This window comes from Halichoeres trimaculatus, unplaced genomic scaffold (assembly GCF_033239565.1).
Source record: "Halichoeres trimaculatus isolate MK-OKI-2021-1 unplaced genomic scaffold, fHalTri1.1 fHalTri1_scaffold_6, whole genome shotgun sequence".
Classification (NCBI taxonomy): Eukaryota; Metazoa; Chordata; class Actinopteri; order Labriformes; family Labridae; genus Halichoeres; species Halichoeres trimaculatus.
The window spans coordinates 24,894,282-24,921,981 of NW_027437184.1; the positions used below are offsets into that span (position 1 = coordinate 24,894,282).

General features: G+C 41.5%; 1 protein-coding gene across 2 annotated transcripts in view; it reads right to left on the reverse strand.

Annotated features, from left to right (window-relative positions):
* Positions 1 to 18,069, reverse strand: part of slc8a4a (solute carrier family 8 member 4a) — a 39,164-nt gene extending 21,095 nt beyond the window's left edge. The window contains exons 1-4 of one of the 2 annotated variants that reach the window (XM_074671870.1): positions 17,790 to 18,069; positions 16,688 to 16,765; positions 12,109 to 13,495; positions 11,439 to 11,956 (exon numbers count right to left, since the gene is read on the reverse strand). In XM_074671870.1, the coding sequence (XP_074527971.1) occupies positions 11,439 to 11,956; positions 12,109 to 13,434 (1,844 nt within the window). In that variant the 5' untranslated portion in view covers positions 13,435 to 13,495; positions 16,688 to 16,765; positions 17,790 to 18,069. The other variant, XM_074671869.1, reaches the window with a different exon arrangement.
* Between the last annotated feature and the right edge of the window lie 9,631 nt (positions 18,070 to 27,700).

Here is a 27,700-nt window from a genome sequence, read left to right on the forward strand (position 1 = left end):
GAGCCAATACCAATACCGATTATTTGTAGTCAAGGAGGCCGATAACCGATATTTGAAGCCAATATTAATTTGCAGTCAAAGTGAAAATATTGGTGTCAAAATTTTGAACAATACAAACTCCAACCCTTAACTGCATTCAAATGGCTTCAAGCACGAGTTTATCAAACAGCTCTCAGGCTTTGCAGCATGTTTTATAAAGTTAAATGAAAACATAAAAAAATAAATAGCTAAAGTTTTCTACAGTAAATTAAGTTTTCCATAATTTCAATGTAACTGTAATAACTGTAATAGATGCACTGCTGATTGGCTGTTACCCAAGCCATGGCTCTGCTTGTAACCAATCAGATTGTACTGTGGGTGGGACAGTGCTGGGGATTGAGTAGTGACTGCAGACAGCGGAGCGGCTGGATCAGAGCTGCAACAACGCAGTTTTAAATTAGTTTCTTATCGGCAGAAGGATTTAAACAAAGCCTGATGCCAATATGCCTCAAACTGCCAAATATTGGCCCCGATAATCGGCCCGACCTATAATTGGTCTATCCCTACTCTACATGATGCTTCTTCATAGTTGAACCAAGCAGCCACCTCCAGTCTAAGAATATGAGACAATGCAGAAGTGCTAAAATCTGCTGTGAGTGTTGGCTTGAAGCTGGCTCCGGAAGTAGCAGAAGTCGCACACACACCAAACCAAAAAAGCTGTTTTCAAAGCAGAAATTAACCTATTTACAGCCTGGTTCAAAAAACGTCTCCTGTCTGAATTTTACCATCGGCACACACTGTAGGGGGGGTGAATTTTTTTTCTAACTTGGTTGTTCAGAGGATATTAAGATCGCGAGATTGCTCAATCAGAGGCACAGCTCAGGTAATGTGACTGATGGGCGCCCTATGGCTGTACACTGTAAGCCCTTGCCACTCCCAATATGGCAGCGATTCCCAATTTGCTTCATTTTCCATTTAAGAAACAGACTGGTGACGTATGGGAGACCATGTCCATGTTTTATACAGTCTATGACATGAACATAAACTATACAAACAAATTCAGATTGAATGTCACTCAGACCAGGTGGTTCATTTTGTGGTGGACTATGATTTTCCACCTGAGCAAACACTGATTTATCTTCAGCTTTCAGGATTCATTTGATCCCTAAATATCCATTCACCTCGCATATTTCATCTTAAACAGTAACACGCGAGCACGATGTCTAACTTCTTTAAAACAGCCTAAACAGAGTGGTTATTCTGCCGCCAGCGCCTGTAAAGATGGAGTCTACCACAATTGAATGTAATGCTCTGTTGGGGCGTACTCTTTATCAATTTTATTTCACTATAAGTAGAAGAAACAAATGCCCTCACACTAGCCAACTTCCAAAAAGACCTTTTAGAAGAAAGTTAAAAAGTAGACGAGCAAAGATTTTTGCTGTTCCTTATTTCACCATAAGTAAAAACAGTCTGTTTTCATTACCAATGACTGGACCGGTGTACAGTTTCAGGTCAAAACCACAATCCGAAGAGTATTTGTGGGTTAAAAGAACAAAAACAAAAACCTATTTGCAAGCAAAAAAACAAAAATTGATTTTGAATCTAACAGTCAACTATAATAACTTCTAAATTCTGTAAACTGAAGGGCCCTTCGGGGAATAATGAAGTTGTCTTTTTTATGTTTTAGGAGCATGAACTGATTAACACGTTGCAGTAAAAACAAAATGACTTGAAGGTAGTAATTTCAAAGACAATCGTCAGTTAATCTGCTGATCTAGATTATTCAAAGTAGCTTAAAAGCTATGTAAAACCAATCATTATCTTACACCAAAGACCTGCAGTTGTTAAGTTTTGTATAATCCACGGTCTTATGTGAAGAACTGGTACTTAAACAAAATAAACACAGAGACAAATATTTCTTTTGAATTGATTAAACTCAAGTGTTAAGATAAATCTAAGTCAATGCTCCTTAAAATAATCCTCCAGTGATTAAAGGATTGGTTAGCCGCAGCAGATACAGAACTGCTGATAACAGAGAATAGCATTAAGCTAATTTTGAAAAAAAAAAGAAAAGAAAGAAAGAAAGAAAGAATTTTGGATCATTTCAGTCACAAACGAACTCAGTCAGGTTGGGCCTACAATGCCTACATTTGTCGATGTTAATAAAACTCTGGCTGCTTCTTTGACACTGCCCCTTCCTGATTACTATGAGAGGTTAAGAAGCTAGCTAGCTAGCTTTAGGAAAGTTTCTTTCTTGAGGTCTGGCCTTGGAGGTTTGCCAGAAAGTAAGTAGCAAGCAGCTAACATAATTTAGCTTTTTTAGAAACTTGTTTTCTTTCAGAGAGTTGTGCAAGAAGATAATCACCACCCTCATGACTGTGTGGCTAAAAGTAGCAGGTGGTGAGTTTAGCTTAGTGTTTCGCCTGAGACATACAGAGAGGCAGTTAGCCTGTCTTTGTCTGGAGGTTAAAAAATTATCATAGAAACAAAAAAATCACCATCAGAAACACTAAAGCTCATTAGATTAAATTCAAATTAGCTTCATTTATTCAAAATAATGGAAATTAGTTTTTAAAAAAGCTGAATTACATGTTCAACTTCTTTCTCTGACTTCTATAAAAAACATTTCTCTCTCAGTTACTGTGTTTTCTAAAGATCTCTCTCTGTCCTTTAAAAATGCATGAAGTCGATATTTGTGTTTTTCTGAGTTTCTTCCTGCATTTAAATTTGATATTTTACTCCAAGAGACAAATAATCAAGTAAAATAAATCCATCCACCTCTGCTCCCTGAGCCTTGTATCCCTGCAGGTTGATGTAAACTCTCTGTACATAGAGCACAGTCAGATTGTAGCGAGGCAGCAAAGCCCCAGTTATTGCGTATTACATTCCCCCATGTATCGGCGATGCATCTGCCCGTCAGTTTCTGAGGAGTCAGTCAGAGTATCATTGTATCTGTCAAACACAATTGTGAAGGAATGTATCATCTGAGCTGGGAAGATTGATCTCTGTTCCACTTGAAACATCCGTAATCTCTGCAGCGTTTGTGAAATTCACTGCGGACTGCAGAAACTCGGCTGTTCCTTTGAATATGTCCCAATAAAACGCAGCAGGCAGCAGAAGTTTTCTTTTTTAACTGATTTTCTTTTTCAGGCCTTGACTTAAAAAAGTCTATGTCCTCGTGTTGATTAGATGAGATATAAGATGAGATGCTAAACTGTGGCTGCACACAGGGAGAGGATGGTTGGTTTTGCTGTAAATAGAAGGACCTTTATTTGGAGTTTCCCTCACCTCCACACACCCTGCGTTGGTCTGTTGAGGCTGCTCCAGTTTCCTCCTACTGCCAGAAGACACACACAGTAAGTTATGAAGACCGGAGACTCCAGACTGCCTACAGGTATGAGAGTGAGTGATTTTATGCCTCTGTGTGCACCCTGGGAGAGGAACTGTGCTCTCTATACTCTGCATGCTGGGATAGACTCCAGCCCTCCAGAGAAAAATGAAGCCAGTGAAAAGAATGACTGAATGCATAAATGCATGACAGCATGTCAAGTGCCCATGACTGAACAGGACACTGACACTCAGTCAGAGAGTCCCAGACAAAACCAGAGTGTCAGCATGTGTCTGCCTTACTGAAGTGTCCTTGAGCAAGATAGTGAATCTGTATCAACCTCAGAGAAGCCTCAGTGTGGATGTACACAGGCAGCAGAAGCAGCATGAGGAAATGTGTTTCTCATATGTGGAGCAGATGCAGGGGCCTTCGTCATTACATTGTGTTGTGAGGTTATTATGCACAGATAATTTATGTGGAAACTAAAATTCTTTGACACTGATAATGATGTATGACCCTTCTTCAGATCGTACTTGTACTTGTGTGGGGCAGCATACGCAGTACGGCTTCTTAATGATATCTGAACTAACGAGCGCCAGGGGGGACCGTAGAGATGAGGAAGAATCCAAAATATAAGTCAGTGAGTTTAAAGCTGCTACAGAGCTGCTTGTGCGATGGTTGCTGATTTTTTTCACACTACCTTGTTTGAACACCCTGTTTACGGCCGGCGTTATACCTGATGTGTATCTGAGTTTGTGAGGAAAAACGTGTGCTTATAGTTAGGCAGACTGCAGATAGTTTGTCAGTGACAAGTTGAATAATTTATAACTTTATTCCCAATTTCAAGATGTCAGAATTGAACAGATGTCTGAACTTTGAACCTCATCTATGTTTTATCCAGGTGTTTCTGTAAAGGTCAACCTGAAGCTCCTCATCAAAGACACTGTGTGGTGGTCTCTTGTATGGTTTTACAGTAGGTCTCTCAACAGGGGCAACAACTGGGTCAGTTGTCCAAGGGGGACCCCACACTGGGCCTCCTTACCGGTACGTCTACTGGAATTTGTTGAAACTCATGTTTTTTGTTATAAGATGTGTTGTATTTAATTTCTTATGTTTCTTTAATATTACAATTTATTTTTTCTTCCCCTCCATGTGTTAATGTCCTATTACTAAAGGGGTTCAGAGCACTTTTGACCAAGCCCTCCCCCCATGCCCCTTCTGTTACCGTCAAAATGACGAGTCGGCAAAAATCAGGTGTGTAGGAGGCACCAGGGACTACAAGATTTTTTTTCCACCTTGAATCTTTTTATTCATTTTTTTTGCAGACAGCACAAAATGATTCGGATTGGTCAATTTTATATAAAGTACGCCTGTGCCTCTAAAGTGTAATCCCAAACTCTTCCTACACCACCGTCCCAGCTGAGGCCATGACTCACGACTTATTAAACATTCAGACCTATCAAATATGGATGAATCAACAGATAATTAAAAAAAAAAAAACTAAAACAAAAACGGAAGACAAAAATGAGTCAAAGAAGAAAACCCTAATGAGGATAACCTACAGTAAAGTAAGACAGTTGGACACAGAGTGAACTCACAGATGACCAGATGTCAGCCTAGCTTAAAAGTTAATTAGCTTCTATAAAACAACATTTCCTCTTTTACATGTCACATGCATCTATTCACACCACGTCCACACGCTGATGGCCCAGCCACAAGGGGGCAGTTTGGGGTTAAGTGTCTACTTCTGCATGAACCAAAGGGCCACTTCCAGTCCAAAAACATGAAGCCCATGCAGAAGTGCTAAAAACTGAAGCTCTTTGGGAATCCCTCATGGCTGGCTGCAGAGACACCAGAAACCTCACCGACACAAGCTACGAAAGCAGATTTTTTTTCATCCTTGTTCAAAAAGTGGCTTGGGTCTGAACAGCTCATTTAGTTATTGGCACACGCAGTAAGGGGGTGGATTTTTAATAACTGGCAGGGCCGACTTGACAGACAGGTGGCCACCCTGTGGCTGTCTGCAAAGAGGCAACGTTATCTTAACTCGCTCTGTGATAATAATTTTCTGCAGGAATGTTTAAAAGGACGCTCCTCTGCTGGTGTGAGTGTGCCACTCGTTTAGAAAGCAGTTTAATGGCTAAAATTTCAGAGTGTTTCTGTCCCTCTCCACGCTCCAAGAGATGTGTTAACATGTCGTGTGTCATGTCTACCATCTCAGATTAGCTTGTTAGCATGCTAATATCTTCTGCTCTGCAGAACACGTGATATATCTGTGGCTAATGAGAATAACTGTAGAATAAATTAATGTATATGAACACATAACAACAAACTCCTTTTTCCTCTGATCCCAAATTTTCAAAGGGCAGCACACATGTGAATGATAATAAAGCTTTCCCCCCCCCCTTTTTTTAAATATATTTATCCATATTCAAATTATTTTAGCTTTCTTCTGATTTGGTTTGCTTCATGTATGACTTTGTATGCTTTGACAGAGCTGATGATAACTGTGTAAATACTAGGAAAAATGATTTTAGAAACATACTTTGAAATATTGAATCTTAAAAATGATCTAAAATGTAAGTTTTATCCTACAAGTAAATAAATGAACAGAATCTGGAAAATGGAAATGGAAATGCAGTAAAAGGTCTGCATCCTTATCAAAGACTATAATACATGGACTCAGTCTCTATGACATCCCCAATTTGTTTCTGAAGTAGAGTTTTTGAAGCCTATCATCGGTCCATACTAGGGCTGGGACAATATTCTTTTCATCTGATTCAATTCTTTCACAATGTTTTGGGTTGCAAAATGCAGATTCAATTCCACTTGTGAATCTTTGATATTCCTGATTTTGGGGATTTTTAGTTCTCTTTTTTTTTTTTTTCACCACCGGACCATGTGAAAAAGTTGAATGATGATGATAATGTCTACAGACTATATCAACTTTTAGGATCTGTTTAGGGGATTTGACATCTCAATTTTTCCTACCCTGCTATAAACAAAGACTAAACTGAGGGACTTTAATTTGAAAAAAAAAAATTGAGCAAAAAATCACAATTCAAAATCGAAAATCAAAAAATCAAAAAATTTCTAATAATATGATACATCTATTTTTTCTCCCACCCCTAGTGCATGCCATGATGAAAACGCTCTTTCCACCTAAATTTGGTGAAACTAGTGTGAACTATGAAGACATAGTCAAAGCAGGCTTTGAAACAGTGTTGTGTGCCGACCTTTTGAAAGGCGAAAATAAAATAAAAATACATATAGCAGGTTGTCACCACTGAGTTGGCAGCTAAGTCTTGAATGTTTTCAAGGGCCCTTTAGCGAGCAAGTTGCTCCCAAAAGGGTACTGCAGCACATGTTTTGGCTCCTATGTGAGCACTTTAGTGCGTCTTTTTCTATAATTGGGCCACAAGAGGGGCCAACAGCCCATCCAGCTACAGATTTGCCAAACATTTAAGTCAGCTGTGCCTCTTAATATTTGGTCACAGTTTTCTGGCCGATTACTGATCAACGATCTTTACAAAGCCTGACCTGCAGATACCGTTTTTTATTTTTTACTTTTTATAACTGACAGCAGCTACCTTCAATTTTCCAATCTTACCTTAGTGAAAATCATTGAACAATACCTGTGAAACAATAAAATCTTTATGTTTAACTTAAACAACCAATAAAGTGTCCTGAGTTTTAGGTCTCAGAGCAAAAAGCAACAATGGCTGGCTGTCAGACCTTCCTGGAGGTTTATAAGATCAGTTTTATATGTAAGGACAAAATTAAGGAAATCTGCACCGATGGATTGGTGCATGTCTGCTTACAACGTAAACTTTTAATTAGAGCTGAAACGATTCCTCGAATGGTTCGAGGTACTCGATAACAAAAAATACTCGAGTAATTTTCTCCGCCTCAAGGAATCGTTTAATTTTTAAAAAGATCAAAGAGTGGTATTTCAAATAGAGCTGAGGCCATATTAAGAGAGTTTTCAGACCCCTCAAGCTACCTGTCATATAAAATAGCAACTAGCAACAAATCTAGCTTCTTTTCTGGAGTTTGGAGACTAATGGGTCATTCTACGAAACAGGTGCCATTTGGGGCCACAACATTTAATGAGATGTACAAGGCACAAAAATGTGTCAAAGTGTGTTTACAAATTTTGGAGCTACCAAAGCAAGTGCTCTTATTGACATGCTGTATCAGAAAATTCTATTTCTTAAAGAGAAAAATCTTCATTTGAAAAGAACCTGCTCTTTAACTAAGCAAAAATGTATTTTATCCGATTACTCGATTAATCGATGAGATTTTCAGTAGAATACTCGAATACAAAAATATTCGATAGCTGCAACCCTACTTTTAATATTAATTTCTTCTGTGTTAGGGGTGACTGTGGCTCAGTGGTAGAGTTGTCGCCTCACAATCAAGTAGTTGGGGGTTTGATTCCAGCTTCTGCAGTCACAAAGTGAAGTGTCCTTAGGCAAAACAAGGGTCATAGTAAACCGTTTCCACTGTTGGTCAGTGGGGTGTGGATGGGTCTGAATGGTTACATAAAACTGATGGTTCTTCCCTAAAACATCCCCACCATGAGTGATTGGATGAATGAGAATGGCAGTGTGAAGTGCTTTGAGTGGTTAGAGAAACTAGAAAAGAGCAATATAAGTACTGGTCCATTTACCATGAATTATTGGTTAACTAAAACGATTTTTTCAAACAGGTTGTGAACTTTTTTTTCAGCTGTAAAACCCTTTTTTGGAAAGAGTGTGTTAATAGTTTCTGATACTTTCAGAGCCAGCCTCAAGTGGACACCCGAAGAACTGCAGTTTTTTCAGTTTTCTCAGATTATTTTCTCGCTGCTGGAGGTTGGCATTTGAACTTCCGTTATCATATTCATCAGTCAACAGTGACCATTGAATAAAGAACTCTGAAGGGTGTTTTGCATCAGTAACCAAAGCCTAGATACAGTAGATTCAACACTTTTAATATGCAAACTTTTTTTTTGGTTATGCTACCATTAACAGTTTGCCATGCAACCCCAGAGGTTGTCGGCAGAAGTTGGTGGATCACTGTTACAATCCCTACCTGTGGAACTGTGAATTGACTGTAAATTGTGTCAAAATTCTCCTCATTTAATCATAAAGTCTGAGAAACTGTGATCCATCCATAAGATTTCACCCCATGTTGTGAAGGTATCAAATTTAAATGAGTTATAATGAATCGCTGTAAGCTTTCAATACGACAATGAATGTTTCACAAAAGGAAGACCACCAGTGCTGCTTTAATAAAACACACCTTTTATTCTACCTTGAAAGATTTTAACGGATCTAAATGTGTTAACACTACCCAGCTCCACTCTGCTGCTCTGCTTTTATCCATTTTTGGCAGAAAGTTCAGGATGTTATGGATCCTGACTACATTAAGCATGAGAAATAAAGAATATCAGAGTATTGATTTTCTTTTTCAGAGGTGATCTCCTCACACCTCTTTTATCTTAGCTTATGCAACCGGCCCCGTTATCCGCCTCATCCTCAACCAGTATATAGTGCCACACATTCTGCGGCTCTAACAAACAAAAACTGAAACACAAGGAATCTACAAACAGGCATCAAAGGGCCTGTGCAGATCTGCTAATCCATATACGTCCAATGTAAGAGTGCTTCTCCGTTTATTTTAGCCTCAAGGTTTGTGTCTGTACATCAAAATCTATTTACTGCAGTGCAGGAATAGATGCTAAATTATGATTTAACTGCACGCCTGGATTTTAAACCGTTCCTCCTAGCTCTACGTCAAAATGCTTTAAAACTCGTCTTCCTTTTTTGCTGCTCTGCATGCGCGTATATCGATGGGGACAGGCAGATGTACACAAAGCCGGAGACACTGTAACAAACACACACACACAGAGCTGCCTGGAGGCCTGCTGCCAAGTGTCAGCTCTTTGTCCTGGACGCCCAGGGAAACACTCGGGTAAGAAAATACAGCTCTGTTTGAAGGATGAACTTTGGCAGCCTGTTTAGCAGCAGCAGCAAGCACGGATTTATGTTTAACACAGAGCGTGTGCAGACGGGTTTTACACACACAGATAGCGACCTTAAAGTCTGTAATGCTTGAAATTACAGCAGAACAATCTCAGACATAAAAACACACATTAATATGTTTTAAAACAAGAAGTGCTCCGAGCCGCAAAGATACAGAGTGATGGAGTTTCACCTACATTTTTTAACAGGATAGACCCAACGCTCCAAATTAAACAACCTCATAAAAAATTCATTCTGACTCGAGCATCAGAGTAGCATGAAGCAGAGGCAAAATATGAGCACCCTGAAGAGGGCCCTTGAAAATCTGTTCAACTGGGAGACGATGGCTCAACGGCTCTTCACCAGCTTTGATAAACGCCTTTGTGCAGGAAATAGACATGAGTGGTGACCTTTTTCAATAACCTTCTAACAACAGGTATCCAAGATCCTAAATTCAGCTGGATAAAAAGATAAGTACACTGCTGCGACCTGACCTATCTGGACCGGGATATTCTGGCTCAAGATCTGACTCAAACCTTTTACCTCTGATCACAGCGCTCCCCCATTCCCCTTTAAGTCCGTCTTTGCCATTCAAAGGAGCAGCTGAGCACAGCTTTGGCATTTCCCATTGCGTTTGGAGTTTCTTTTCATTGGCTTTTCTGGTGGCACACTGTCCTGCCCTGCTGGATCCTGCTCTCCACAGCCCTTCCTCTCCCGCTGCAAAAGCAGGAAGCAGGACTCCAGATAAGATGCTTGTGTCACTGTCAGCTTGCTACAGTCAGATAAACAGAGTCTTGGCTCAGGAGGTGAGGATTTTATCTACTGCTCAGTCTCCATTTGAGTGCAAATACAAGCTGCCAGCCTCTCATTTCACATTGTAGCACAGCACTGTCTCATTAACTACGGCTTCTGAAGCTGTTTCTGCACTGGTGAGAACTTTTGGGACTCTTTTAACCCCTCTTCACTGGCTTTAATTGCTACCGTTGCTCAAGATGCTCTTCTGAGCTCCCCTCTGGAGCGACATTTTGTTTGATGTGGGTTTAAAGTGGATTCGGCGTGGGGGTTAAGACAAGAACACCCTTCAAAACGCACACGGGGAACACAGAATCAAAAACGATAATGTGGACAATAAAACCGACAAACGCACACACAAAAATATTCAAATCTCACCTGCACAGCGAGGCAACAAAAGACAAATATGGAGATCTGCGTTCTCTTTGACACCATGTATTCACCTGCCTTTCCTCCCACTCAGCCATCCTACACAATACTCCTACACACTGGCCCTGAAAATGCTCCTCACACAGACACATTCATCTGACACATTTTATTCCTTTGTTTCCTCCGCTGGTGTTGCTGTAAATCATTTTGGGATAAGCTTGATACAGTTTCTTTCTAAGCTGTGGATAATTGCCAGGTCCTTTGCTCAGCACATCATGAAACAAACACTACAAGTGTGCTCATCATTCAGCCAAAGCTGCCACACATTTTTCAAGAGAAAGCTGGAAAAACATCACACTTTCAGTGCTCTCCTCTCTAGCCTCTCTCTGCCTCTCTGCTCTTTTCATCTGCCTCTCTGTTGGTGCATCCATGAATCCTTTTTGGTGAGATTATCGCACAGCCTTCATCAACATGCACCTGTTTCTGTCACCACTCAACTCTTATCCCCTCCTACCCGCTGTGGAAGTCACCTGTCTGATTTTCATTCCTCTGCTCGCACACCTTCTTTGTTTCTCCGCAGTCGAGTTCATTACATTGAACTCCCAAATAACCTTCTCAGAATTCCCGAAGGGTCGCGTGTTAATTCATTCACAGAAAGCTGATTCCCTGCCTCTCCTTCTTCCTCTTCTTCTCCTCCTTTCACATCAGCCACACTGTTTCATTATCTTCCTCACAATTATATCCTCTTATCCTCCCACGCTAACCCTCTGGAAGATCTGAACTTCTCGGAGTGAACGTATCTGTGAGTCATGAAAACAGTCCCTTTATGCCTCACCAGAAGAGATCATTTACAGTAATCTAGCAGGACTGTTTAACGTACCAACATGTGGGCTGTGATGTTTGACCAAGTAATGAGAAGCAGCAACAAAACAATACGTAAGAGAAGAAGAACTGTCACTCACATTGTCTCGTCGTTCTGAAACTCCAGCTTTCCAGACACCTCCTCGTAGTCCTCGCCGGCCTTGGCCGTGCCCTCCACGGTGTGGTAGGGCACCGCCACCTTCCCTCTTGCCCCGGACGTCCTGTGAACCTTCACCTGCATGTTCCCGACGCTCTCGCTGACCCTCGTGGAGTTGCTCTCGAATGTGAAGATGCCAGCGTGGTCGTCGTCGTAGATTGTAACTGTGGCGGTGTGAGCGTTACCCAGGGCTGCCTTCGGAGGGATGTGGGCGGAGAGGCCTACCGTGCTGTTGCTGGAGGTGATGGAGCTCGGCTCCAGGACGGAGACCTCGGCTCTGTGCACGATGCGTGGGTTGCTGAGGCGTACGTAGAAGTGCTCGTCTTCCTCAAATATGTCATCATCAATTACTCCGACTGTGAACTCTTTGGTGGTCTCACCAGGTTTGAAAACCAGCGTGCCCTCAGCAAACTCATAATCTGAGCCGGCATTAGCAGTTGCATCCTCTGTCCTGTAGTCCACCTATGTGAAAAGAAGACACTTTATTAAATATTTAGAGTCCAGAGCTACGATAAAAACATGAATTATTAACACTCTGTAAGCCTCAAGCATTTACAATTGATTGTAAATTGACCCTCTGCATTTCTAATATTTCTCTTATTACTTTTCCTAACCTTCACGGTGCATCCACTCTCTCCCCCATGCCGGGTCACGGACAGCTTCAGGGACCCACAGTTCTCAAAGCACTGGTAATGAGAGGACTCAAACTGCAGGTAGATGGTGTTGGGATCCTCCTCTTGTCCGCTGGCCTCATGGCAGCTCACCACCTTCCTGGCTTGATCAGCGGCGTGCTTCTTTAAGATGTTTCCAGCTCCGATCATCATGCGAGTGGCTTGGATGCGATAGAAGGCCCGGCTCTTCTGCTGTTGGACCAGCACTTGGTAGTTTGCCATCTCGATCAGCTGCTCCATGTCTTTCTCTGGGTGCCTCTGTTTTAAATCTTTCAGCGTACGAGCCATCTCTCGCCGGGCCTCTTCCTCTTGATCCTGTTCTGCGCTCAGCCCTCCACCTTCCTCCACTCCCTCCAGCATCCCATCCAGGGCCTCTTTGGGATGAGTGTGGGAGTTCACACCCTGGCCGTCCATCTCCAAGTCCATTTTGGTGAACATGGCGTCCCCCTCTGACTCGATGATGATGCCACGGGTCTTGTCAGCACGATAGCGCTTGTTGACATACTTGTAGAAGAGCAGACGCCGGTCGGCAATCCAGGCTTGCAGCACACAGACAGGGAAGAAGAAGAAGGTCAGGATGGCCTCCCAAAGTTCCACTTCACCAGGGGTGAAGACGGACAGGATGAGATAGAGCCAGACGTAGGCGAACATGCTCCAGGCAGCAGTGACAAAGAACACCCGCAGGTGCTTTATCTTTCGTATTTCATTCTCAGGCACCACATAGACGCAGATAGCGATGATGATGAACATGTTGAAAGCAGCGCTGCCTACGATGGTGCTGGGACCCAGAGCGCCAGCCTCAAAGTTATGGCCAATAACTTCAATAACAGAGAGCAGGATCTCAGGGGCAGACGAGCCCAGCGCCATCAGTGTCAGGTTGGATACCGTCTCATTCCAGATGCGCACGGTGGTCGTGGTCGTCTCCCCGTTGGGTTTCTTGATGGTGATCTCCTTCTCTTGAGAGGTGATGACCTCGATTGAAGACATGAAGCGGTCTGCGATGATGGACATGCCCAGGAACATGTATATGAGGGCTGCAAAGTAGACAATGGCTCGTGCCACCTTGTCCCCCACCGCAGGGTTCTGGGGGTTCCACATGGGCAGCACCACGCCATCCGAGCAGTTATCTTCACTGGAGCAGTTTCCTGGTGAGCTGTTGTGGCTGGCGCTGCCCTGAGAGAAATGTGTGACTCCTGGAAGCAGCAGCAGGAGGATGGAGATCAACACGCATGGTGGGGTGAAGCTCAGGACAGGTTTGTGCAGGAACATGGCAGCGTGATGATGCTTGGCGTCTTCTTATTCTGGTTCAACCCAGGTCACATGTGAAGGTCTGAACAAAAAAAAAGGAAAATAAGATTTTTTTTGTGTCAGATTCATCATTGATAAGACTCTATAATGCATCATAGCAAACCAAACTCTCAACCTATGCCATCCAGCATTAAAATTAATATACTGGCTTTTTTGCACGTCATTCCAGTACTCACTGTTATAGTGAAATGCTTATCTTATACTGATCTTATTTTTTTTGCTTTTATGTAAATATGTTAATAGATATATTTTTTCTATTTTCCTTCAAAGTTCTAATTTCATATTCTTTTTCTATTACATAGAGTGTATAAAACATGGGCGTAGTCTCCCCCCATCATACGTCTGTTTCTGAAACAGTAAATGAAGCACATTGACTGTAGCGGCCATATTGGTAGTGGCAAGGGATTTGCATACAGCTATAGGGCACCTTTTGGTCATGTGACCTGAGCTGTGCCTCTGATCTAAGGATCTAAATATCCTCTGAACCGCCGAGTTTGAAAAAAATTCACCCCTCGAACAGTGTGTGCCGATAGTGAAATTAACTACTCAGACAGGAGACGTTTTTTGAATCAGACTGTAAATAGGTTAATTTCTGCTTTGAAAACTGTTTTTTTTTAACTTGGTGTGTATGTGACTCCCGATACTTCTGGAGCCAGCCTCAAGTGGACACTCGAGTAACAGCAGATTTTAGCACTTCAGCATTGTCTCATATTCTTAGACTGGAGGTTGCTGCTTGTTGTATTACCAATCTATTTCTATTGTTATTGCATTTATTGCACTTTTCCTGTGAGCTGCTGCGGCAAGAAAAAAAAACATGGGGTATAAATAAAGGGATATTCTATTCTATTCTATTCTATTCTATTCTATTCTATTCTATTCTATTCTATTCTATTCTATTCTACTTTGAGTTATATTCTGAAGATCAGCCCCCCCAAAAGCTGTGGTGTAACACCACAGAAGTATGAACAATCAAACTCTCCGGTGTGCAAATGACGTGGGATCTGGTAGTTTGGTAAGTCCGAGTTTGGAGATCCAGAAATATTGGCACCTACTAATGGTTGACTCATTGATATTGAACCACCGTGTCAGACACCCACACATGTAATGTGGTCATTCTGCGCTAAGCATCAGTGGAAATGTTACCCTCTGCACCTGTAGTACTGAGGGAAAAGTGACTCAGTCCACCATCTACTGTAAAGTTCGATGGGCTTCCAAAAATAATCCTCCCTGACAATGAGTACAACCAGAGGAGAGAAGCTGCTCTGACAGTTTAAACCTGCACAGAAAGATTATTCAAAGGCAGAAATCTTTGATTTCCGCAGCCCTGCCTCTGTATCTATCTCTGTAATGTACCATCCAATCCCTGAAAATGAACTAAATACCTTTGTTTCATTTTTAAAATAAGCTATTAGAGCTATGTCAGGGGACAACTTAAGATAATATCTTGGAGGTTTTCTCAGCATCAGCGTGGCCATCAACTGTGCAAGTGAACAATCCAGAGAGTAAGTGCAGCAGAGCTGTTCAGAGGATTCAACATCTGCATCAGTGTGAACAGGGAGACAGAGATGGAAAACGCAAGGGAATGTAATCTGATGCTTCCTAATTAAAATTTTAAGATCATCTCTGTCTTAAAAATAGGTTGCCTACCTTCAGCAGGAGTAAATTTGACAATGCTTTATGTACAGCACATGCTCTCATTGACATGCAGCAGAGAAAAGCTGCAATCTTCTCCCCGACCTGCATAAGAGCAGAGCACTTTTTCCATCAAGGCTGCACATCGGGGTGGTAGGTGAAGTGTGCAGCACAGAGGCAGGAATCAAATAGTCAATTTTTGGTGAGCTCATAAATAAAAGACTAGAAGGTTGTACTTGTGCAATAACAACGGCCTTATGCAACAGCTCTACACCTGTCTGCTGAGGGGGATGAGGGAGTCATCAGCAGGATCAGCACCACGGACAGCGGCTGGCGTAACAAGCAGGAGGAACACAGCGGTACAGGAAACATGTGACCCACAGCCTGCTTTTTCAAAGGATGGTTCATCCACATTCAGCAAAGACTTCTCAGGGTTTCCTTTCACAGGCTCGCTGTGACGGCTCTGACATAAAAAAAGACCCCAATATCAAAGCTAAGAGGACAGGATTTTGCACATCCTGTCGTTTAAAGAGCCTTAAATATTCCAGCAGTGCTGACGTGTCATCTCATTGATTCCTTCCAGTAAATAAATGTAATACTGCTTTCATCTGGCACTCAACCCTGCACAAATTTTGAGTGGGAGATGTTTCTATGGTAAAATCAAGCTCTCCAACTGGTTGGAAAGGCAGGGAGTAAAACATGTTTTCCAACAATACTATGGAGACTAAAGGTCTCCACATTTCATCTGCTCAGTGACTCTCATTCCTGACCGAAATCTCCAGGTGGCAACAAGCTAACAAGGTACACAAACTTTTAACAAGAGCAACTCTGTCTGGTTTTCTTGCAGAATGTAGGTTTTTCCAGCCAAGAATGAAAGTTTTTACCTAACTTTTCATAATTGAGATAGATTTCGAGGACGCATACCCCTTGCTGTGACTCTGCCCCGCTGTTTGTCACGTCTTGATTAGCAATCTTGATTTGCTGCTCACCTTTATCAGCTTATCAGCGATGGACAAGCCCAGCAAGATGCCACTCTTCTGTTTCTGATTTAACCTTTAGTGATTAAAATATATCAAAAACTTCCAAAACCCTCCTACCCAAACACAATTATGATGATTTAATCCTTTTGGAAAACAGAGGTCTCAGGTTGGCAAGTAAACATTAGTACATAATGAGTCACACTTTGATGCAAGTGCTTATTATGTGAGTTATTTTTTCCTCATGATGGCATTCTCAGTTTGTAATGAGGCTCCTCATAAATGTCATTTCTACTACCTTGGGGATGAAAAGTCATAAATATAACAGACGGGAAAATGAAACAAACTGTGAAAAGAAACAAAAAAGAAAGGAGGGGGGGCTTTGCAGAAAACACCTCCAGGCTTCATGTTGAGGTAAAAGCAAAATTAATAAGCAGAAATCTGAGCGGAAATTACCCCAAAACATGTGCTCTGCTAGTTTTCATGTAGCTGTGAGTTTAACAGCCAATCATGTAGAAAAACAGACGGAACATGCCAACACCTGGTGTGTTTTCTAAGAATACACAGCTCCTATTCTTGATATAGTAACAAACTGCATTACTCACCTGAGTGCAGTTGTCAGTGAGTCAGCTCAGGGGTGGAAGTTCTGGCCTCCGGGGCTAAACTTATTTCTCCATGTTTCTCTGTGAAAAAAAGAGATGTAATATTAAATTCACAATGTAGATAGAGTGTAATAATCAGCATGAAAACTAGCTCGAAATGACTCCACTGAAGAGAGTTAAAAGAAGCAGAGTGAAGCCACATATGTGTGAAAAAAGATTGAGCAGCTGTAGAGAAAATGCAATTTTAACAGTGCTGCTGCAGCCCAGAGGAAATTCAAAGTGTTAAGTTACAAATGGCTCCTGAGACAGCTGATTATTGGACATTTCAGATGCAGGAAAAAAAAAGCCGATTATTCCTTAAGCACGCTGCTCAGGAGGGACAATTAGACGGGTCCATTTGGTGCGCACAGCAGTCCCACTGATACTCACAAAAAGCCGTGAATCTCGGCTGGACCCCGGTCACAGCGTGGTTACCCTGCACCAGATCAACAGAAGGAGACACTCCGTGTGCCATTCACACAGCAGGCTGGTGTAATGGTGTTGGCTTGTTGCGCTGGTGTCTTGGAAATGACGCGTAGCTCTCCACGGTGCTTTTTTTTTTTATCTGACAGGTAGTCTACCTCAGCAAACTTAACACAGTCTGTTTAGTTCCTCTTCTTAATTTCTCCTTCTGCTATCACAGCGACAGCTTCCGCATGGCTAAGTTATGTTTCAAAACCCACAATGCGTTTTTAGCTTTTTCCTCTCCAGGCTACGTGCGAGTGTTGATGCGTAAAATAATAAATAAAATAACTGGCTGGTCTTCTTTCGTCCGGCATGTACAGTCGGAATTTCTTCAAAAGTCAAATCATGGAGAGCTGTAAGGGTGTTTCTCTGCCCGGCAAAAAAACAGAGTGGAAAAATTCCCTTGCTTTTCTGTCTGAGATGAAGAACGCAAAGAACCAAACAGGACTGCTCATGAGAGTAGGCGTGAATGAATGGAGAGGGATCGAGCGGACGCAAACCACACAGTACGCGGATCTGGACAAGATGGATATCAAGCAAAGGGATGGTGGCAGACAAGAAAAAAGAGTGTGGTGTTATGCAAATGGTAGTCTTGTCTTACTCTTGCGGTGGGCAGCATTGGCACAAGAAACGATGAGCGAGAAGCAAAAAGCAGTAACACTGCAGAAACAGGGGAGGAGACGTTCAGAAACAGCGCTACACGCACGGCTGGTCCTCCTGACTGCGCATCAGGAGTCCAGATGAATGATCATTTCACTCCTAAATCCTCATAATTTGCTCATTATCAGCCATCAGAGCAGACAGCCTGCTGTCAGCTATAAGCTAAAGATCTGCTGTTCGAGTGGAGACTCAGTAATCCCAGATGTTGCTGGCTGCAGGTCTGCTGTAGGTTGCTGGTTTGATTTTTGTTGTCTGGATACCTACAGACGGAGATGTAGTGCAGGAAAAATATTGATTTTTACACTTGGTACAGTTTTCTACCAAGTAACTGCACAAGAAACACAAAAGTAGAAGAGAAGACATAAATTAGACATACATTGGACGGGTTAAAGTAGAAAATACGGTCTTTAAACGGATAAAAAATAATGAGCATAACACTAAAAGTGCTCTATCAGTAATGCACAGTAAGCAACATCAGGCAAGATTCCTGTTAAACTTAATAAAAGAAATAAAACTTTGCTATTTTGATTGTTATCACTCGTGGGGTAAATATGATGTTTGGCCTTGAGGTGGTGCCAGAGTAAAAGCCACCAACTTAAACACGAAGGTCAGACTGCAGATCATAAGGAGTCAACTCAGCCTGAGGGAAGAGTTGCGTTTTTATTGTCTGAAGCTCTCCAAGGGGTTTTCAGATGAAATAACCATGATGATTTCATCTGATGGTGTAGACATGGCATCAGGTTTCTCTTCAGCTTTAGTTAAACTCTGGCAAAGAAAACCTGGGCAGTCAAGTCTAAGAAGAGTGCGAACAAAAAGCTGGAGATGAGCGGCACAAACATTTAACAGCAGACAACACGTTGCCTGTCATTAACTGGAAATGGCAGGAAATCTAAAAGGTGTTTTGAAAGGGGCCATGAGGACTTGAGGATCCTGAAAAAGTTTCCCCTTCTAGTTTATGCCCGGTCGTAATCCGCATTTAAAAATGACATTAGCGCCAATTTCGAAATGCTACGTCGTAGCTTCCCGATCGGATTGAACAACACCAAACCGGCTGACAAGGGTTAGAAGTTAGAAGACACATCTGTTTTTTTCCTGTTGTCAACGATTTTAGTATTTAATTTTGTAGTAATGGTGGACACTGGAGCCTAACTGTCCAAAAAAGGACATAAGAGCAAAAGAAAGCTGAACGGAAGAGTGATACAGCCCGAGCTAACAGGGCTAAGCTAATCTCTTTGTGATAAATTCATTCCCACCCACATGCAGCAGTTATTCTGCCGTAGTCTGTTTAAATGTGAGAGTCCAACACTGGCAGGACTTGAACAGAATTCACTATCATTACACGGTACAGACATGTCTCACAGCTGTCAGTGGCACTACATAGGGCTACTAAACTACCATACAGACTGACAGTTAGCTTGTTGTCATACGTCGTAGCACAGGGCTGCTAGTCGCGCTAGCCAGCTACAAACGTACAGTACAAACTCACATTTGCTTGTTGTCATGTTTCAAAGGAATTTAAGTACCTTACCTTGTCGTGTTGTATCTGTTAAAAGGTGGTCCTGATAAAAGAAAATTAGTTCCAAAAATGTCTTATCTTTACAATATTGTGCATGAGACTCCAGGCCAGAAGGTGGCGATGCAGTTCATTTAAAACAGATCATCCTCATTCTATATTTAATAAAGGATTCAGATAATTTTCTAAAGATGAAGAAACAACAGTTGGTTTGCACTAAGTGGATGACTAGTACATAACAGTATCATCTGCACATCTGTGACATGAAGTGCATCATGAAATTGATAAAAAAAAAAAAAAAGGTTTTCTACATACTTTGTAAACAGCAGAGGTACCACTATAAAACCCTGTGGCACACCTTTTGATACTAGAAGAAAAGCTGAGGACTGACCACTCAACGCTTTTTTACTTCTTATAAACAAAGTGTTACCGCTCTAATGAGGAGGATACATGCTCTTTATAAATCCATCCCATTAGGCCTTCTTCCCAGTAATAATGCTAACAATAAGTTCAAAAACAACTTACCACATGTCCATTAGTGTCTCCCAACACCAGAGCATGAGGATAGATGGAGACAGGCGCTGAAAGAGGCACATCACTGAAGGTTTTGAAGTGGGCCCCTCCCTTCACTGATGTTTTGTCAAGTTAGGCCCACAACACCTCTGAGAGGCTCAGCTGGAGCCAGCTACCAGAACCACCCCCAGCCATGCTCTCACCTCTCACCAAACCCACACACCAAAACAGAAATGACAACAAAGAGAGATGATGGGAAGAGGACAGGGAGGGTGGAGCCAGGGTGAGAAGCCTGTTTGGTCTGGGTTTCAAACCTGCTGGGCTCGGCTGAACACTCTGTGTTCATCTACTCCCCTGCTTTCATGGAGAAAAAGAGGAGAGGGGACACAGAGGAGAGTCTGCAGAGGCAGGGTGAGAAGTCTGTTTGGGTCAGGACTTCTCCTCCCCTGGTTTGGCTGCACACCCTATCTCCCCCCTACACCTCCTGCACCACTAGGCCGTACACTTTACCTACGTACTTCTCCATTTTAATAAGAGAAGAGGATTAAAAACACATTAGGAGCATGCGTGGAAATATCATTACTAACCAAATTAAACATCTGACAGGAACCATTACAACAAAAGGACAGCATACCAGAGAGTATGTGCCTTTTGTATGTCAGTCTCAATTTTAATTCTACATATTCAGACGATGGCTACTCTCTCTTTCATCACACTTTGGGTTGGAAGCCCTTATGTTTTTATCATGTTGTACTGCTGAAATTCTTGTGTGAGAATCTGAGCCATGGAAACAGACTTAAATATGTGACACTTTTTTTGATTATCAGCACTATATTGGGAAAAACAAAACAAAACAAAACAAAAACAAAACAAAACAAAACAAAACAAAACAAAACCCCTCAGTAATTCAAAAAGGGACTTATTCACAGTAAAACAACACATTATGTAAAATTAAGGCATTAGAAGAAGTGACATGTTTATATTATTCTCTAAATGATATGAAGTTTTACCAATACACACTGTTTCGCAATAGAATGCAGCACAAAATCCTTCTTAAGCTGTAACATTTTAATGAAAGTGGCTCCAGTGAGAATTTGGATCATGCATTTATTTTCCCCAAAAAACAATAGAAATAAAATTACATCTGTAAAAACCTGCAGAGAGCTGTGATTGATTAGCGTTGTGAGAAATGTAGGATCTAACGTTTGTGCGTTTTAATAGTGGGTGTACATTCAACAGTGACCCGTTGTGTTGAAAAATTAAGCCACATTTGTAAAAGCTTGCAGTTCCTTTAGTTTCTACTTGAGACTGACAGCAAAAAACAGAGACTTTTCTTTCAAGCCAATAAAACATAAATCGTATCACAGCATTAAACTTATTTACAGATGAGTTCATAAATTACAGTTGGCCAAGTTACCTTAGTTTATACCTAAATTTTAAGTCTGCAAAAAGTGGTGCATTTGTGATAACTCATCTGTTTTGATTGTATTAAGGCAAACAGTTGTTCAGAGTTTCAGGTGATAAAGGGCATGGCGTCTTTGACCAACAGGTGGACACATTTGAGACAACGACCTCAACACCACCTCACTTTTAGCCAAAGGGTGGTTGGAGTCCATCCACCATCATCTTTGCTGCTGCTCCTTTCAGAAGTCATATGGAGCCTTTCCCAGCTGTCATTGGGTGCAAGACAGAGCACACCTTGGACAGGTCTCTAGCCTATCAGAAAGCTTACATGATCAATCAACATAATACTCATATTTTTTGTACAGCAGGAGGGAGCTGGGCAGTGGTGTGCACAGATTTTTTAAAGGCCAGGGGCAAAAAAAAAAAAAAGGCACATAAAGCGTGTTATCACCACTGATGAGGGTACTCGTGTTTCGCCAACCAGGAGGACACTTGAGCTTAAATTTATCCAACCTAAGTGGGCGCGTTAGTGCGTTTTGGCTCCCAAGGAGGCATTTTAGTGTGTGTTTTTCAATGATTGGGCCATGAGGAGATACATGGAGAGATCCCACACAGGCACCAGCAGTCAGTCATTAGGTTTCGCGCATGTTGACGTTTCTTTTTTTCATTTCTTTATCCAATAAATCTTGAATGAAATACTTTTCTGCTTGATATTCATTTAACTGGGTAGAAATCTTTTAATTTTAAGGTTGAGGTTGAGGTTTAGGTTAAGGTTCGGCTAACCCTCCAGTCAGGCTTCTTTAGCATAGCTATGTGCTAAGCTAACCCCTCATGTTTAAATGCTATCAGGCCAACAGTTTGTATATAACAGGTCATATACATACATAATCTTCCTGTGAATATGTGAGGGATGGAGATTCAGTCTCTGGTCATTAACTGTAATTTGGTGGTGACCAACAACACCACTAGGCTTTAATCCTTGGGGTATCATTAACATGTGTATCCACTATCTGCAGGATTTGTGTCTACAGATCAACACCCCAATGCCTCAAGCCCCACTGCAAGCAAAGCTGAAAATACAGCTTTCATTTGGATAAAATTCATTTTGTTTTATTGGTGGATGATTGCCTGCAATAACGAATGGAGGCTGTAGATTACCCACCTGGAGGGATGATCCTGGCAAACCTTGGAGAGACATAAAAGAGATTATTAGACTGAGATCTGGAGGACAGAAAACATCAGGGGAGGGGAAAACCCCCCAGAACGCCAGCAGGAGGAGGAGGGAGAGGAGGAGGAGCAGAGTGAAAGCGATAAAAGACTCAGTTTTAATTCAGATGATGGATCATGTGGAAGTTTGCACTGTTTTCTGTGGAGATGCTTGATCAAGGCAAATCGCTTAGAGAGTGTCTGTTTCTTATTGGTCTGTGTAAAAAGGATAATTGCTCAGTTGTCACTTGACTTTTTCTATGATGCTCTTTTTTCCTGTGATGCTGATTCTCTTTTCTATTACAAACAAGAGACCTTCAAATCATAACTCATCCTGATTCATGTCAAGTATCTGATATAAACCGACATCTCTAGTTGTGATTAAAAGCACAAGGTCAAAACCAAAAGGTTAAACAGCAACTAAGCACATTTGAATCTGTATGAATTTAAAGCATAAGTGTGTTGGTTTAAAGAAAACGAACATTGATTCACTATTGAAACAACCAACCCCTGCGTTAGCTGAAGGCTCAGTGTCTTGTAAAACACTATAGCACCAGTGAAGCAAGCTTTTTTTCTTCTCTGTAAACCGCAACAGATGGCACCGTCTATAGCTTAAGAGAGGAGGAGGTGCTGCTCAGTGTAACACATGACACTGACGACTCCTTCTATATATTCATTATCACATTTTCCAATGAGTCCACATTAGCAGAAATGTCCGTCACAGGCCAGACACTTCAAACAATGTCAGAATCCATCTTTCACATCTGAGTCACTGTCTGTCAGCACCATGGACAGCACCTTATTTAACACCGAGTAAGAGCTGCAAAAAGACAAACACGCTCAGTAACACATCATTGTTTCACCTATTTATTACAGCTCATTTCTACAACTCTGCCTTAACATTCATCTCTAGATCATTATCATATAATTTATAACACAGAAGCAATTTCAAATGCATGTCATCTAAACTTCTAAACTCTCCATTTCACAGCTGTTGGGCTTTATACATATAAAATGTGGAAATGTATGACATTCTTTATTGATCTACATCTAGTATCTTTATCTGTCTTTATCTCTATCTCTATTGGTCAGATATTTACCTTCGCTGAACTTGTTTTTCCTCATTTTAAGCAGACAGGCAACTCAAGATGCATTCATTTCACACTTTTCCCGCGTCATCGTGACATCCTCCTAATTTGGCAATCTATTTATGCAGACAGTCTCTCTGCTTTGTCATTGCCACCACTCCTCTTATTCCCAGCAGCAATCTGAGGTGAAAAATGCAGCCTATGTGGAGGATAAACAACAAAACCTGCAGTTCCTGGAGCGTCCGCTTGATGCTGGATCTCAAAAAGCTCCATTAACAAACATTTTAACATGCTAATTTTTAGGGCCAAAAGAAACATATTCACAGTCTGGTTCAAACAAAGGTTTTGGTTCAAGAGGCTCATTTCTTCTTTCCTAAAATCAGGGTGGTTTCCAAAAACATTAGCAGACAAGCTAATATCATATTATTAACAAAGACCCAACATCAAGACAAGATAAGGAGTCTTATCTCAACCCACCTTGAGCAGGGCACTTTGCAGCATTCAGCTAGTTACAATAGAGAGTGTAACCTTCCTTTAATAGACAGAAACCTCGAGCAGACTCCTGTTTTACAGGCTGCGCATACCATTTTGGGGTTAGAGGGAAAGATAGAGGACGATGCAAAAAGATAAAGAGACGGGCAGGGTTTGAAAATTAACACCAGTGTTGTAGCAGTGATGATGATTGTGAGGCTGTAACTTCCAAATAGCAACCACAGTCTGGCAGACCCACCGCAGCAGGTGGTTTACAGAGGAACCTAAAGGAAACAAGGGAGCTCAGGGACTCCCAGACAGATCTATGTTCAGAAACGTATATACATTTCTTATTCATCTGTTTGAAGCTAACAAGGCACTCCTCTAGTCAGTGTTATTGTATGTGCAGAATTAAAATTGCCTTTGATTCTGAATCTGAGCAAAATCCGTGACAGAATTGGCTTTGTGATTGATTCGGTGGTTCTGTCCTGGCTCTCACAGTCTGACCTTGACCAGGATACTGAATCTAAAGTTGCTATGTTGCTGTATAGCCAGCTGTATGTGGATGATAGAGTACAAGATCAGTGTGTATATGTGTGTGAAGGGGTGGGCAGTGTGATGTAAAAGTGCTGTGAGTGGTTTAAAAACAAAAAAAGCCCAAAGATGCAGTCCATTTACCTGCCCAATGCTGAGAATTATAATACAGTTTAATTAACACGGTGTTAAGTGTTAATAAAGCAATAAATCCATAAACAAAACATCAGCTGCTTCACAAAGCAAACCTAACGGCCGAGCAGCTGTGTAGTATTAAAAAGGTCTATCTGACTAATTCAACCCCTCAACACAACCCTCTGTGCTCTAAATTAAATGTTTGTGTCAGCTTTGTTTATAATAAAACATTGATCAATCACCAAAAGGAGGTTTGGACCTTGTGTGAGTGAGCTCTTAAAAGTACAGGCTGTTGAGGTCTCTGTCCTCCCACCCCCTTCCTTTCATGTGTGTGATGCCACAAGGTGGCCCAACGGGGAAAACATCTCCCCAATGCAACACACAGAAAACACCTTCAACATTCAAAACATGCAAAAACTGAATCATGAATAAAAATGAAAAATGAATGAACAAAAAAAATACAAGGCACAACCAAAAAATCATTGACTGTGAGGCAGCAGGGCCGGGGTCCCAGATGTTTACACTGCTCCTTTCTGTGGGCAGCAGTGGACAGAACAACTGAGAAGAGATGACGTACATGAGCATAAACAAAAACATGTGTAGCAGACGTCCCAGAGGGTGAGGGTAGCAATGCCAGGTGAGAGGACAGGTGTTACTACTCTCAATTTGATAGCACGAGAGGAGCTGATTCATCAGACCTTCAGATGGTTTGTTTTATCAGACAAAGGCAGACAGAAAATAATAGTATCTGAGCAACATTACCTAAAAAATGTTTTGATTTCTTCTGAAGGTTGTCTGGCTGTTTCAGTCTCTGTTGGTATTTCTCCGGTGGAACAGCACGAGCATCCTGTACCATGTTGGTGTTATACCATGAGCACCTCAGCTCTCTGCGGTATTCAATGAGAAAACTTGCTGATTTCACATCAGGATGCTGAACCTGTCTCCTGTGCTCTTCTGTAATGCAGCTGTTTGGTCTTCTGTAATTTCCACCCCCAGCTGACTCCTCTGACCTTGCAGTGCAGCACTGTGGTGCATTTAGTGTGTCTGCAGGTTACACCAAAGTTTTTTTTTTAGTTAAAAAAGGGTTTTGTTTTCTCACTAAAAGCTGCAAATATTTTAAGAATTGTGCATTTATATTTTGTCAGAATGCTTAAGCCAGCTCCCTTTTGTTGCATTGCTTTGTGCATTTCACGAGTTATCTCTTACTATCTTTAGCAAGGTAAAGGTTGGATTGATTCTTACGTGGGTGTGTCTTTGCCTGCACCTGGTTTTTATTTCTTTAGCAGCCAAACCTTCTGTAACTAAAGTACTGTTAACCTACATTTTCAACATGTGCACCATGACCCTTGACCTTTGCAAAAGCAAACACATATGTCACTTAATGGGAAATTAAAGTTACAAGGCAACAGGTGGCTGCAGAGGAGTTTTGTTCAATTATTTTCCCAAGATGATTTCTTAAGATTTAAGAAAAAAAAACACTCTGATGCTTTGATAACTTTAAAAATAGGGATGGAGGTATCTCCTTTCAGCCTCTCTTAGTGACTCACACACCTGCAGTGCCATGGAGGCTAAAGCAGCTACTGCACTTAATCTGAGAGTAGAGTTCCTGGGTTTATTTTTTTAGGTGATGTATCGTACTTAATGAGAGCATATGATCCTTTATGTCTTTATTTGGCCCATTTACTTGGTATTTAGTGCTCTTACAGTGCAGGTTGCAGTGTGTTCTGCTTTATGACTTAGGATATCATAATGTAGGTTATCATATGTTTCATGTTTTTAGACAGTAGGTTGACGCTTGTTTTATCACACAGCTTTTATCAAAACTGGTTAGGTTATGGACTCTGTTAAAAGAGAGTCTCACGTTGATCAATCTGTAATACATAATTTCAGATGACAGCCTTTGAAATGAACTGTTCATCCCTCATGTTGGAGAGCAGTTATTAAAAACAGGGTGAGCCAGAAACAGCAGGAGAGACAGGGAGAGCTACGACCTCCGTGTAAACAAGGACGTCTTTCAGGAAAATTTGAACTCATGTTTAAAGGGCAGAAAGTGTTTGATTTCTCGTTCAAGTCTGAAAGACAGCCTTACTGGATTTGTTGTGGTTGCTATGGTAACTGTTGGGCCACTGTGCGTCTACGGCTGATTAAGACGCCTTCACAGTTCTGTTGAGCTCTCCTCTGGCACTCATATGTAGCCTGGGTTTATTTTAAACTTGTGAATAGATTCATTAACGCTCTAATGAGGCAATGATTGGATCGTTTGTGTGTTTCATTCTCTGACAGCCAAAGATGAGCTGTGTGTGTCTGTGATGGTCAGCAGCACTGAGGTCAATGGATAACAGGAGAGCACAGGACACCGAGGTGTTTAACACTGACCTTACAGACATAGAGAACATTTATTTACCTAAGAGTGCAATAAATAAATAAATAAAAATATAAAAATAATAACACTAAGGAGATATATTGTGTTGCTATGCGCCACCCTGTTGGTTGTGGCTGCCTTTTGCAGCAGCTCTCTCTTCTTTGTCTGTTTCTTGTAATTTTTTCATCTCTTTTTCATAATCTTTGTATTTGGAGTGGATCATTACTTTGTATGGCTCATTTTTTGGTCATGGTCACCAAACTTTTTGTGACTTCAGTGATATTTTTTCTGCTTTTTCTCCTGTATTTGTCTGGAGATCCTACATGTAACCATGGCTGCATCGTTTATATGTGAACTCAGCTGTTAGCAGCCTGTAGCATGTCAGTGCTAACTGGTGCAGGGCCTGATGTTTCCCACAAGGTGAGGAGAAGGAGGTGAGGACGACGTGCTGGTTCTCAGGTGTGAGCTAAGAAGTGATGACATCGACCTGTCCTTCCATCCATCGTTATTAGGAACATAAGATTTATCTCCAATAAGATGGACAAGCTAGCTGTGCTAACCCAGCAACAGAGGGAATACCAGAGGGCAGAGTAGCATCATGCTATTCACAGACATGGCTAACAGAG